Raw genomic sequence first — 12023 nt, 5'->3', positions numbered from 1 at the left:
TGATCGCGCATGTGGACTTAGTCTTATTCTTTTTCTTCTCTATAATATGCAGATGACATGCCAGAAGTAACTCTCGCCAGCTGTAGTTTCTTGCGACTCTGTATAAGAGGAGCAACTCTCTCGGTAAATAAAATACATGCAGGTTTGATAGCTGTACTAGCATCTGTTTCTTGTTGCTGCTGCTCGGCCATGGATGAAGATGAGGAGACGAGGCCAAGCAGCATGTGCAAGAAGAACGAGTGCCTCAAGTGTTAAAAATCACTGAACTTCTCCTCGCTCTTCTCTGCCTAGCTCGCTAGCAGAATTTTCCCCCTCGTCCTTGCAACTATAGCTACTGCCAGTGCTTCTTCTGCGAGTGGTTCTGCTCTGACGACTGCAAGTGCGAGGGGTGCTGGAACAGGGTGGACTGGGGAATATTAGTGGAGGAGCACGCCGAGTTGAGACTCAACACGAAGCCCGGCGCTCGCAGTCGAAGATCTCCATCCATGGAGACGCATCCAGCTACCTGTATCAGCGCAACAATGTCTTTCTTTTCTTTTGATGAAAATAAGAGAGCAAAAGTATCTTTCTTTCTTTTTTATGAAAACAAGATATATTTTTTTTGATAAGGATGAAAATAAGATATTGACTTCACCCTGATAGAAGAGCAGAGTAGGCATTCTTTTTTTTAGGAATAGCAGAGTAGGCATGTCAAGGGTTGCACTTGCACCTGCAAGAAGTCCGGATGCAAGGAAAGCTAATGCGAGTGTTTCAAGGTATACATGGCAATCATTGGTCTCTAATGCCCATTGCTTACTTGATTCTGATCGTGTAAAATCTTATTGCTTGAACTGTGATTCTGAAGAACCAGGTTGCGTGCACTGTGAGATGAAGAGTCGCTACGTCCAACCGAAGGTGTGGCTGGAAACATCGCAGCAATCGCCGATCCTCAGGATTCTGTCACACATGTTCAGGAAGTCGGGAACCGGTTAGCTCTGACATTTTTGTTATTTTCCAAAGGTGATTTGCAGTCCTGCTCTGCTCCCGAACGCATATGTAGTGTGGTGGCGAGTGCTCCCGGTGGTGACTGGTGAGCCAGTCGGCCAGGACTAGTTTTCCTGGTGATCTGTTCATAAATCATAGCTGTTCTTGCGATAGTATATTTCATTGGAATAGCACAAAGACTGTCATCAAATGGATATAGTAAACGATAAACTGTTGCATATTAGGCGCCACGTCAGTATTCTGATGTTTGTATTCATGTTGACATGATTGCACGTAGTCCCTCAAACCTTTACACTTGCGACACAAACAACAACAGCCAGATCAGATTCCGATGCAAGTTGAGATTGATGAAGCTGATCAACTGCAGAATATACATTGGTAATAGGTATGATTGCGCCTGGCATTAGATATCCCCCATGTACTAATTGCAACTTTGAGGATTGCTCTATTTGTTGACTTGGTGTGGTACTTAGTGATGAATTTTGTTGACATTTGCTCATTGTAATGCTGTAATACTTGAACATTGAAGCTGCAAAGTCTGATCTTGTCTTTTAATGATTGTGGAAATATGTTATGTTGTAAACTCACATGTATATAACCTAACACGCAGTAAGCTGATCTTGAGCACAACTGTAAAGAACATTACTACTGAAGTAACTAAACAAGCAATACAATACTACATTACAGCGCCTGGCATTAGATATCCCCCATGTACCAATTGCAACTTTGAGGATTGTGTTAGTTGATCTCCACCAATGGGCCCTTGCCTCTGCTCCCTGATCGGGGGAGCTCAAACCTAACTGGTTGGTGGGCTCCTGTCACACAGCACATATATATAGAGGAGTGGGCAACTGGGCTCGGGTCACGAGGTTGAACGGAGCCGCTACCCACCTACAGAGAAAACCCTAAACCGATCCTAAAGACGTGCTGCCAGCGACGGGATGAGCCCGCCACCACCGCCGTAGCTCCTGCAGGGCCATCACCGTACCACTACGGACTTCACCGAGCCGGAGCTGCCTCTACACTGGCGTCCAAGCTGCTGCGGCGCCATGGACAGAGCGGTGAATCTTCGCAAAGGGTGAGAAGGCTCACACCGGATCTACGGTTACACAGAGAGGTACATATTTATGATCCTAACAATGGTACTAGAGCCAGGTTGCCTCTGTGTGACTCTAACCCTAATCGGGTAAAAGAAACGGAAAAGGGACCGGGGGTGGCGGAGGTCACTGGAACCCCGGTCACCACCGCCACCGCGCGAGAAAAGTGCCGCACTGACACGGCAAGAAAGAACAGATCCGTGTTTGGATCAGAGAAGAAGTAAAGGAAGGGGAAAAGAGGGATTCGGTACAAATAAGAAAAGAAAAGAAATCAAAAGAAAACCGAACCCTAACCCTAGATCCCCTTTTCGGGTGAACAAGCGAAAAGAAAAGAAAGAAATGGGATTCGGCTTAGACCCGCTCAGATCTGAAGGGGAAGAAGAAAAGGAACCCTAGATCCAAACCCTAATTCCCCACATCAGTTTGGATAAGAGAAAAGAAAACTCAAATCAGAGAAAGGGAAAAGGGGTAGGTCATTTTCCGAACCCTAACCCTAGATCTAAACCCTATTCCCATCCACTGGTTCGGAAAAGAGAAGAACACAGTCCAAATCGAAAAGAAGAAGGGGATGGGAAAGGAGAAAGGGAGAAGGGGAAAGGAACCGATTCGGATGGGAAGGGAACCCATTTGGATGAACTCCGAAAAGGAAAAGAAATCAAAAGAAAATGAAACCCTAACCCACCCAATCGGTCAAACAAAGAAAAGCAAACAAGATCTAAATCCGATTGAGGAACAAGGGAAAAAGAAAACAGTGAAACTCCATCCCCAAACCCTAACCCTAATCCCCAAATCAGATGAAATCCGAGCACATGAACCAAAGAAACCGAAAGGGGAAGAGGGGAAGGGGGTGGCTTACCTCGCCGTCGTGCACGTCGGCGCGCGGGGAAAAGAAAGGGCCGGCCGGGGGCACTGCTCGTCGGGATCCGGCCACAGAGGCACCGCGGCCAGGCCGCTCGACGGCGGCGCGCTCACCCGCTGGGGAACGCGCACGCCGGTGAGGGGGGCGGCGACAGCGCCGGGGCTCGCTGCTCCACTCATTTGCCTTGCTCGCTCTCGCTCTATTTCATCACTACGGTTGAGAGAGGAGAGGAAAGCGACGAAGAGAGAAAGAAGAGAGAGAAAGGCAGGGGCTAATGGCGCTAGGGTTGCGGGGAGCCGAGCGGCGCTAGGGTTTTGACCGGCCAAAACGCCCGCTTGGCCGTCCGATTGGATTCAACAACGCTAGATGCGCGGGCCAGCGTCGCGGCCCAGGCGGGCGAGCGCGCGAGGCCGGAATCCCGGCCCAGGCCCAGGTTGCGGCCTGGGCGCGAGGGGAGCGCGCGGGACAACGCGCGCACGGACGTGGGCCGTGGGCCGCTTTGCCGGTTGGGTCAAAAACAGTGAAAGAATCCAGATCAGTTTTTGATTTTTTTCTTTTCCAGTAATTGCTAATTTCTAGAAAATGAAAAATAGCTCAAAAGAAAAATAGAAAAAGTAAATTTTCCCTGTGGGTAAAATTCAAGAAATTGAGTGAAAATTTTTCCACTGCTAAAGAAGTTGTTTATTCTCCAGTTATTTTGAATCAATGTGATATTTAATTGGAGAAAAAGAGATTTTTTCTGCTGCTAAAGAAAATGTTGATTCTCCAGTTATTTTTGAATCAATGTGGTATTTAATTGGAGAAAAAGAGATTTGACATGATTATGATGTTGTTATTTTCTGACCAACGTTGTTAATAACAATATCATAATTTTAATAATTTATGCTTTAATTCTACTTCTGCCCAACGGTGATGTAGAATTTGTGTATAAGAAGAGTTGTAAATTTTAAAGATTTATGTATTAATTCTACTTCTGCCCAACGGTGATGTAGAATTAGTGTGTAAGAACAGTTGCAAAAGTTAAAGATTTATGTATTAATTCTATTTCTGCCCAACGGTGATGTAGAATTAGTGTATAAGAATAATTGTATGTTTTGATTTTGACCAACGTTGGAATTAAAGCATGCAAATGGTGTTATTTTTATGATAAGAAAAATTTTGACCTAGTTTTCATCTTGTCTAAGGTGGACTGGGTAGTCACCTCACCATGTTCCACTGAGTTTGTGGCACCGGTGAGGGAGACAAAAGAGAATGATGTCATTTAGGCAACTAAAGAGAGGGATTTTGAATCCCAAAAGATAGTCCTATGACTTTTGTGCATAGGAAGTGGGTCACTACCAACAAGAAATGTTTTGGCTGTGATAAAGAATATGATTGAACCTGCAATTGTGGGCTCAATCCCAGAGTGTGACACAGTCACCGAGTACCTCGATAGAATAAAGAGTTAGTTCACTGGCTCTTCAAAGACATATGCTACCCAGCTGATAAAGCAGCTGGTGACAGAGTGTTACTCTGGAAATGGTGGCATAAGAGAGCTCACGATACGTTGTCGAAATTATGACACTGTTGTTTAGGCTATATTTCGAGGGAGAGAATAGAAAGACAAGTTAAGAATGATATTCTTCCTCCATTAGAGCTCTCAGATTAAGAACAATGCAGGGAATACATAAAAGGAAAGTATGTAAAGAAGATTAAGAAAGATGACAAACGAAGCGTAGGAATTTTACAGATTATTTACACAGACATCTGTGGTCAACTTTCCTGTAAAGAGTGTGGATGGTTATGATCTGTTCATAACATTCACATATGATTACTCCCATTATGGCTATATTTATCCAATCAAAGAAAAAATAGAAGCATTGGATAAATTTAAGATATTAAAGATTAAGATAGTCAGATCTGACCGTGGGGGAGTACTACGATCGGCATACCCTAAAAGAATGGCATAGTAGCCCAGTATTCTATACCGGGTGAACCTCAGTAGAATAGAGTAGCTAAAAGAATCAATCGTACCATGATGGATATGGTAGGCGGTATGATAAGTTACTCCACCTTACAGTTGAGCCTGTGGATGGAGGCGTTAAAAACCCCATTCATATTCTCAAAAGAGTACCAAGTAAGTCGGTGCCCAAAACACCGTATGAGTTGTGGACAGAAAGTGTACCCTCACTAAACCACTTGCGTGTGTGTGGGGGAGCCCTACTGAGGCTAAAGTATTTAACCCAAATATTGGGAAGTTAGATCCCAAAACAGTAAGGTGCCATTTCTTTGGCTACCCAGAAAAGTCAAAAGGTTTTCGTTTTCTACTGTCCAGAGAGACATACAAAGTTTGTGGAAACGAGACACGCTGTCTTCCTAGAGGACGAATTGATGAGGGAGAGCATGGTAGCTCGAGAAATTGACCTTGAAGTGAAGCGGGTGTAAGCGCCCACTCTAATGATTCATGAGCCAATTTTCTCACTACCTGCTATAGCTGCACCGACATTGCTAGATATTGTGGTGCCAGCACCTATTGTTATCCCACCTGTGGCAACAATGAATGACGATAAGGAACATGTTCTTCAGGATTCTATAGAACCTATTGCCACACATGAGGGAGAGCAACAACAGCCTCAAACAGAAGATGTGCCAAAAGTGGAGGCCCCTAGAAGGTCTCAAAGAGTTAGAAAATCAGCTATTCCTACTGATTATGAAGTGTACATCACTGAGGAATTTCAAATAGAGGATGATCCCACCTTATTTGAAGAAGCCATGAGAAATGATCATTCATCAAAGTGGCTTGAGGTCATGGAAGATGAAATGAAATCAATGAATGCCAATATAGTTTGGGACTTGGAAATAATTCCTAAAAGAGCCAAAACAGTAGGCTGTATAATGGGTCTACAAAATAAAACTTGACTCTCAAGGGAATATAGAGGAATATAAAGCGTGACTTGTGGCAAAAGACTTTATGCAAAGAGAAGGGATTGATTACAATGAGACCTTTTCTCCAGTCTCATGTAAGGATTCCTTTAGAATCATAATGGCATTAGTGGCACATTACGATTTAGAATTACATCAGATGGATGTAAAGACGACATTTCTCAATGGAGACTTGGAGGAAAATATTTACATGGCACAACCGAAAGGTTTTGTCATGAAAAGAAAGAACGAATGGGATGACGCCTAAAGAAATCCATTTATGGATTAAAACAAGCTTCAAGATAGTAGTACTTAAAGTTTGATCAGACAATAAAGAATTTTGGGTTTAAAAAGAATGTAGAGGACAATTGTGTCAATACAAAGTTTAAGAATGAGAAGTTTATCTTTCTTGTCCTGTATGTAGATGATATCTTACTTGCTAGTAGTGATGTCAGTCTACTACTGGAGACAGAAATTTGATATGAAAGATCTTGACGAAGCCTCGTTCGTTCTAGGGATCGAGATTCACCGAGATAGAAGAAAAAGGGTATAAGGACTGTCACAAAAGGCATACATGGAAAAGATCTTAAAGAAATTCAGTATGCACAAATGTAGTCCCTCACCTGCTCCTATAGTCAAGGACGACAGATATGGGGATTTTCAATGCCCCAGGAACCAATATGAGCTCAATCGATAAAGTGAAAGTGGTTCCATATGCTTCAGCTGTCGGAAGCTTGCAACATGCTCAAGTATGTACGCACCCTGACTTGGCATTTGTTACTGGGTTTTACTTGGTAGATTCCAGAGCAATTCTAGAATAGAAAACTGAAATTAGTAAAGAAAGTCTTGCATTATTTGCAAGGAACAAAATGCCTCATGATGACATATAGAAGATCTGATTCACTCCACATGGTGGGATATTCAGATTCTGATTATGCGAGAGTGAATACATATGCAGATGTGGATTTTCTATCATCTCGCAAAGGGGAGCTATTTCATGAAAAAGCTCTAAGCAAACTGTCACTACATCATCCACAATGTATGACGGTTTGTAGCGTGTTATGAGGCAACGGGCAGGTGAACTGACTAAAGAAGTTCATACCCGGTTTAAAGGTGGTTGACGACATCTATAGACCACTTAAGTTATACTGCGATTATAATCTGGCAGTACAGTATGCTCACAACATAAGTCAGGTGGTGCTGCCAAACATATTGACATAGAGTATTATGTTGTGAAAGATAAAGTCTGGGATCAAGTCATAAGTCTTGAGCATATAAGTACAGAAAAGATGCTCGCGGATCCTCTTACAAAAGGCTTACCACCCAACATGTTTAGAGAACATGTAGCTAGCATGGGTTTAAGGGAAAGCCTAAAATTCCTAGACAAAAGAAGGCCCAAAGATTAGTATCTATTTCAGAATATAGTAGTGTGTTGTAGCTGTTAAATCTATCGACAATGGACCAGGACGATGAGACATGCTCTATACGCTAATCTGTAATGGAATGAACAAAAGTAAATGATATGAAATTGAAAGATGGAATGAGATCAAGGGGGAGAATGTTAGTTGATCTCCACCAATAGGCCCAACGGCCTATTGGACCCTTGCCTCTGCTCCCTGATCGGGGGAGCCCAACCCTAACTGGTTGGTGGGCCCCTATCGCACAGCACATATATATAGAGGAGTGGGGAACTGGGCTCGGGTCACGAGGTTGAACGGAGCCGCTACCTACCTACAGAGAAAACCCTAAACCGATCCTAAAGACGTGCTGCCAGCGACGGGATGAGCTCGCCACCACCGCCGTAGCTCCTGCAGGGCCATCACCGTACCACTACGGACTTCACCGAGCCGGAGCTGCCTCTACACTGGCGTCCAAGCTGCTGCGGCACCATGGACAGAGCGGTGAATCTTCGCAAATTAGGTGAGAAGGCTCACACCGGATCTACGGTTACACAGAGAGGTACACATTTATGATCCTAACAGATTGCTCTATTTGTTGACTTGGTGTGGTACTTAGTGATGAATTTTGTTGACATTTGCTCATTGTAATGCTGTAATACTTGAACATTGAAGCTGCAAAGTCTGATCTTGTCTTTTAATGATTGTGGAAATATGTTATGTTGTAAACTCACATGTATATAACCTAACACGCAGTAAGCTGATCTTGAGCACAACTGTAAAGAACATTACTACTGAAGTAACTAAACAAGCAATACAATACTACATTACAGGCATCCTTTTTAGTGGTAGAAACAAGGTACATTACCGGTAAAACTAACATGGTATGTATCAATGAGGAAAGGACATGGTGTTACACGTTACAGCCTACCAATCCATGACAGTCAACTCACAATTCACATAGCCTATCAACCTTCTGCATATTGTCAATACCTCTCTCTATGTATATCGCTATTAAAGCCATCGCACTGCCAACATATTTAATTTTCAGATTAGCCACGTGGGCGCTCAAAGTCCCAACGTTGACCTGAGCCACTTGCTGACGTCGTCCATCTCTTCAGGGATAGTATAGTGACCAAGTCTGCATAAAAAAAAAGAGAACATTTTGTCACTTCTTAATCTCTGGGGAAAAACTGATGTTAAAAGCGTTCTTGACAAAATTGGACAATATCAGTACCCATTGTAGGGTTTGAAATAGGTATACTGGAATCCCGAGTTCCGTAGAATCTCAGCCGACCTCTCGCCGTTCCTGTAGGTGACAACCTCATCGGCTGCAAAAGCATAAAGAAATAAACCATTTTTAGATCTTTAGAGTTTGCAATAGATTAACAAATTTAAACACATCCACCCACTACGTACAAAACACATCAATGCTAACCTATTCCATGGTTGAGCAGGATTGGCAAGCTAGAAGCTTTTCTAAGAGCAAGCTGCGAGCTCTCAATCTTGCTCCTTAGGGTCCTGAACAAGTAGACATAAGAGCAGTCGGTTCAGGATGCATTTTAATAAAATCTATTAAAAACATAACCGTATTTTCTGGAAATCATACCTTGAGCAAGGAAGCCAGCCACTTAAACCAACGACGACCCTGAGGTTGATCGGATAGGCAATGCCGTTTGTGAATCTCCCATGAGCATAGCATGCAGCAGAGTGGAGGGCAGCGGCAGCACCCATGCTGAATCCTCCTATCCCAAGGCTCACTGACATTGCAATTTTCATCAACATTAACAATTGATACTTGTATTCTTTGCGATGTTTGACGTACTCAACTAAAAATAAAATTGCATAAATTCTGAGGGGGGGAAAATCGAAAAAAGTAGTATCCTGTCAGCTCGGTTTCTATTGGACTGTTTACGCGTTTTCCTTTGTTTTACTGCTATATATATTGTGTTATCCTGAAGTTAGCTAGTACCATCAGATGGCTCGGACGACAGTAGGTTTGCCACATGTGCGGCTGAAGCATCCAGCCCTTCGATATCAGCATGGCCATCCAATGAAGTTTCGTCCACATCAAACCCTGTTTTATTTAGTTTCAGAGAGAAAAAACAGATAATCATTTCTTGCTCACATAAAAAATACCCTAGCAGCTCGATCAGGAAAGCAAAGTTGCAGGCTTTTGAGCCAAGTCGATAAGTCGGATATAGAGTTGAGAAACCCACATGCAGTGCAAGGGAATCCACCGAAAGACGTGACAGGCCGTGTTGGTGCAGTAGGGCAAATCCATTTAACCTGCACAAGGATGAGATGGGTTTTAGAGTCAGTGAACTTTTTTTTAGATAAAGGAAAATAATACAGAGTCAGTCAACTTAGAATGCAGGGGCAATTCTATGGCTATCCTATTCCTATCTAGTGAAGTGGATGAGTTTTATTAATCTGTAGATAACAGCAGATATTATATATAGATGTATGTAGATAGAGGAATAGTAGCTAGGTATTAGGTGTGTCTGCATGAATAACTCAATTGCAAAAGTGAAAGTGTAGCATGATTTCTTACATTGGGCAGTGGAAGAGAATCCAGGAGCTGGGACCAGCTGCAAATGGGAACACAAATGAAAAGGATAAGGAAAACATATTAGGCCAGTGTCTGAAGTATTGCAGCAAGCGAGCAACTGGTGCTGATATTTTAGCTGTAGCTTGTGTGAAATGACAGTTTGTTACATTACATATTGATTGAGGGGCTCTAGGAGCACATACATCTACATAGGATTCAATCTCTTTGCCTTTACTGAATCTTATAGCTAGCTGGCCTAACATTATCTGGCAATGGAATAGTATCCTTACTCGCAAAATTAAGCACGCTGTTTATATTAGGGCTCGTTTGGTTTTCTTGGAACGAGGCTAGGAACCAATCCAGCTGATCAATTGTTATATAAATTAGCCTATCTTGATTTGAAAAGAGCGCACACACAAGTGGAGAAAGAACATTTGAAGGAAGCTGACACTTTGGACAGTTTGCACATGCATATTGAGGGAATTAAAGCAAAAATATCATGCCAGGCATATTCCTTGCTTTGCGCCCGAAACTCAGAGCGAGAGCAGGACAAGACATACACCAGGAAATTCTGGGTAATAATTTAATTTAATGCCCACATCAATCACAAAAACCTGAGGTGCTTGATGCATTGTTCTGGTCGGCAGACAGAACCTTGTTAGCTTGCATGAGCAAACCAACAATATTTAATCTAATCTGTATTGGTATTTATATATTGCCCTCCATCCATAAAAGAATTTCTATTAATGAAGCTTCAATTTCACGACCGACCTTCCAGCCATGAAACAGTGTTTTTCTCTCACAACATTTCAGCATAAGCGAACGGAGCATGGGACGTGCATGAAGTGCTTTCTTTTTGGGAAAGAGTGGCGCAACTAACGTCAGCTAGCTCCTGCTTCCTTATCCCCTCCCTCTTGTATTGTAGTCTTCTTGTACCGGAGGAAAAGCCAATGGCCGCGTGCATGGTTCATTGTTGTTTGTTAGGTAGCAAGCTAGAAGTAGAAGAAGCAGCATAGTAGCACAATCCTAGGAAATATATGCATGCATGGACACAAATGGTAGGGTGTGGCCCTGGCTATCAACCAACTATTTGTAGCAATGGGGGAGGGAATAAAGTGATGTGGAGTAGCTAGCTAGCGTGTATCATATGCATCGATCGACATGTGTTCTCTCCCATGCATTTCGTCTCACCAATCGGTCCACTTCACATGTCTTTGTTGCATTCAGACTAGCACGTAGTATACCCAGCTAGCTGTCTGATCGATCGATATCTTACTCTGGAAATATCGATCGATCGAGATCATCTTATATTATTAGCTAGTGTAATAAATAGATAAAACAGTGAGCAAAAATTAACCCCTGTAAACAAGGATGGTTATGGTTTGGTGTTTACATACCTGGCGCCATTGTCGCCGAGGCCATGGAGCCACACAATGGTGGCCTGGTGCCTCCCTTTGGGCCTCACCACGTACGTCCGGCCGTACTCCACACGGCGCCCCCCTCGCCCGCCTGCATATCCATGGCCGGCCTAGGTTAGTTAGTTAGTTAACCATGCACATGATCTATGGATTGGATCCATGCAGAAGCCATGGAGCTATAGCTAATTAACAGGTAACAGCCAGACACAAGAAAGAGCAAGAACGACAGCAATGGAACACACAGACCAGAAGAGCTGCTCCCATAGCTCATGGTGTCGATCGATCTCCGGCTCTCCGCTGCCGCTGGTGCCTAGCTAGAGATCGAGCACCACCACCACTGGAAGGTAGCTACAAGATCGAACGAGCCACCGGCCGGCGATGGAGACGACGGACTGCTACTGCAAGTACGAGTACGAGGCTAGCTCAAGTGAAAGCTTGTTGCTTGGCTTGTTGGTGGTTGCTGCTGTCGCAAGTACGAAGTGCACAGGCCCAATTGACCTCTATTTATAGTGGGAGCTCGACAGGGACGGCGAGGCCATCGAATAATATGAACAGCCAGCAGCACCAGCCTTCAGGCTGATGCTGGCTGGCGGCCGGGCGCCCGCCATGCGTCGCTGCGGCCTGCGGGGCGTCGTGCGAAGCGAATCCGGGCGCGCGTCGCATGGAAAGCGATCGAGAGCCGGCCGGGAACGGGATTGCTAGTTTGTTACAGCTAAGGGCCTATAAGGGAACGGATCCTTTGTTTTTCTTTTTTTATTCTTCTCTCCTCTGTTTCTTTTTTGGTTGAGACGGGAGCAGAAGAATCTCACTCTAGCA

At 43.8% G+C, this 12023-nt stretch overlaps 1 protein-coding gene across 1 annotated transcript; it reads right to left on the bottom strand.

The window, feature by feature from the left end:
- Window positions 1-7963: 7963 nt before the first annotated feature.
- Window positions 7964-11665, bottom strand: LOC136452393 (uncharacterized). Its single transcript, XM_066453006.1, has 9 exons — window positions 11454-11665; window positions 11187-11298; window positions 9793-9829; window positions 9458-9527; window positions 9211-9315; window positions 8848-8998; window positions 8677-8759; window positions 8476-8569; window positions 7964-8379 (listed from the first exon to the last, which is right to left on the bottom strand). The coding sequence occupies exons 1-9, from the start codon at window positions 11476-11478 to the stop codon at window positions 8307-8309; spliced, it is 750 nt and encodes a 249-aa protein (XP_066309103.1). The 5' UTR covers window positions 11479-11665; the 3' UTR covers window positions 7964-8306.
- Between the last annotated feature and the right edge of the window lie 358 nt (window positions 11666-12023).

Source organism: Miscanthus floridulus, chromosome 5 (genome assembly GCF_019320115.1).
Source record: "Miscanthus floridulus cultivar M001 chromosome 5, ASM1932011v1, whole genome shotgun sequence".
In the NCBI taxonomy this organism is placed as follows: Eukaryota; Viridiplantae; Streptophyta; class Magnoliopsida; order Poales; family Poaceae; genus Miscanthus; species Miscanthus floridulus.
Note: the sequence above shows the minus strand (reverse complement) of the source record. Positions and strands in the feature narration are given on the sequence as shown.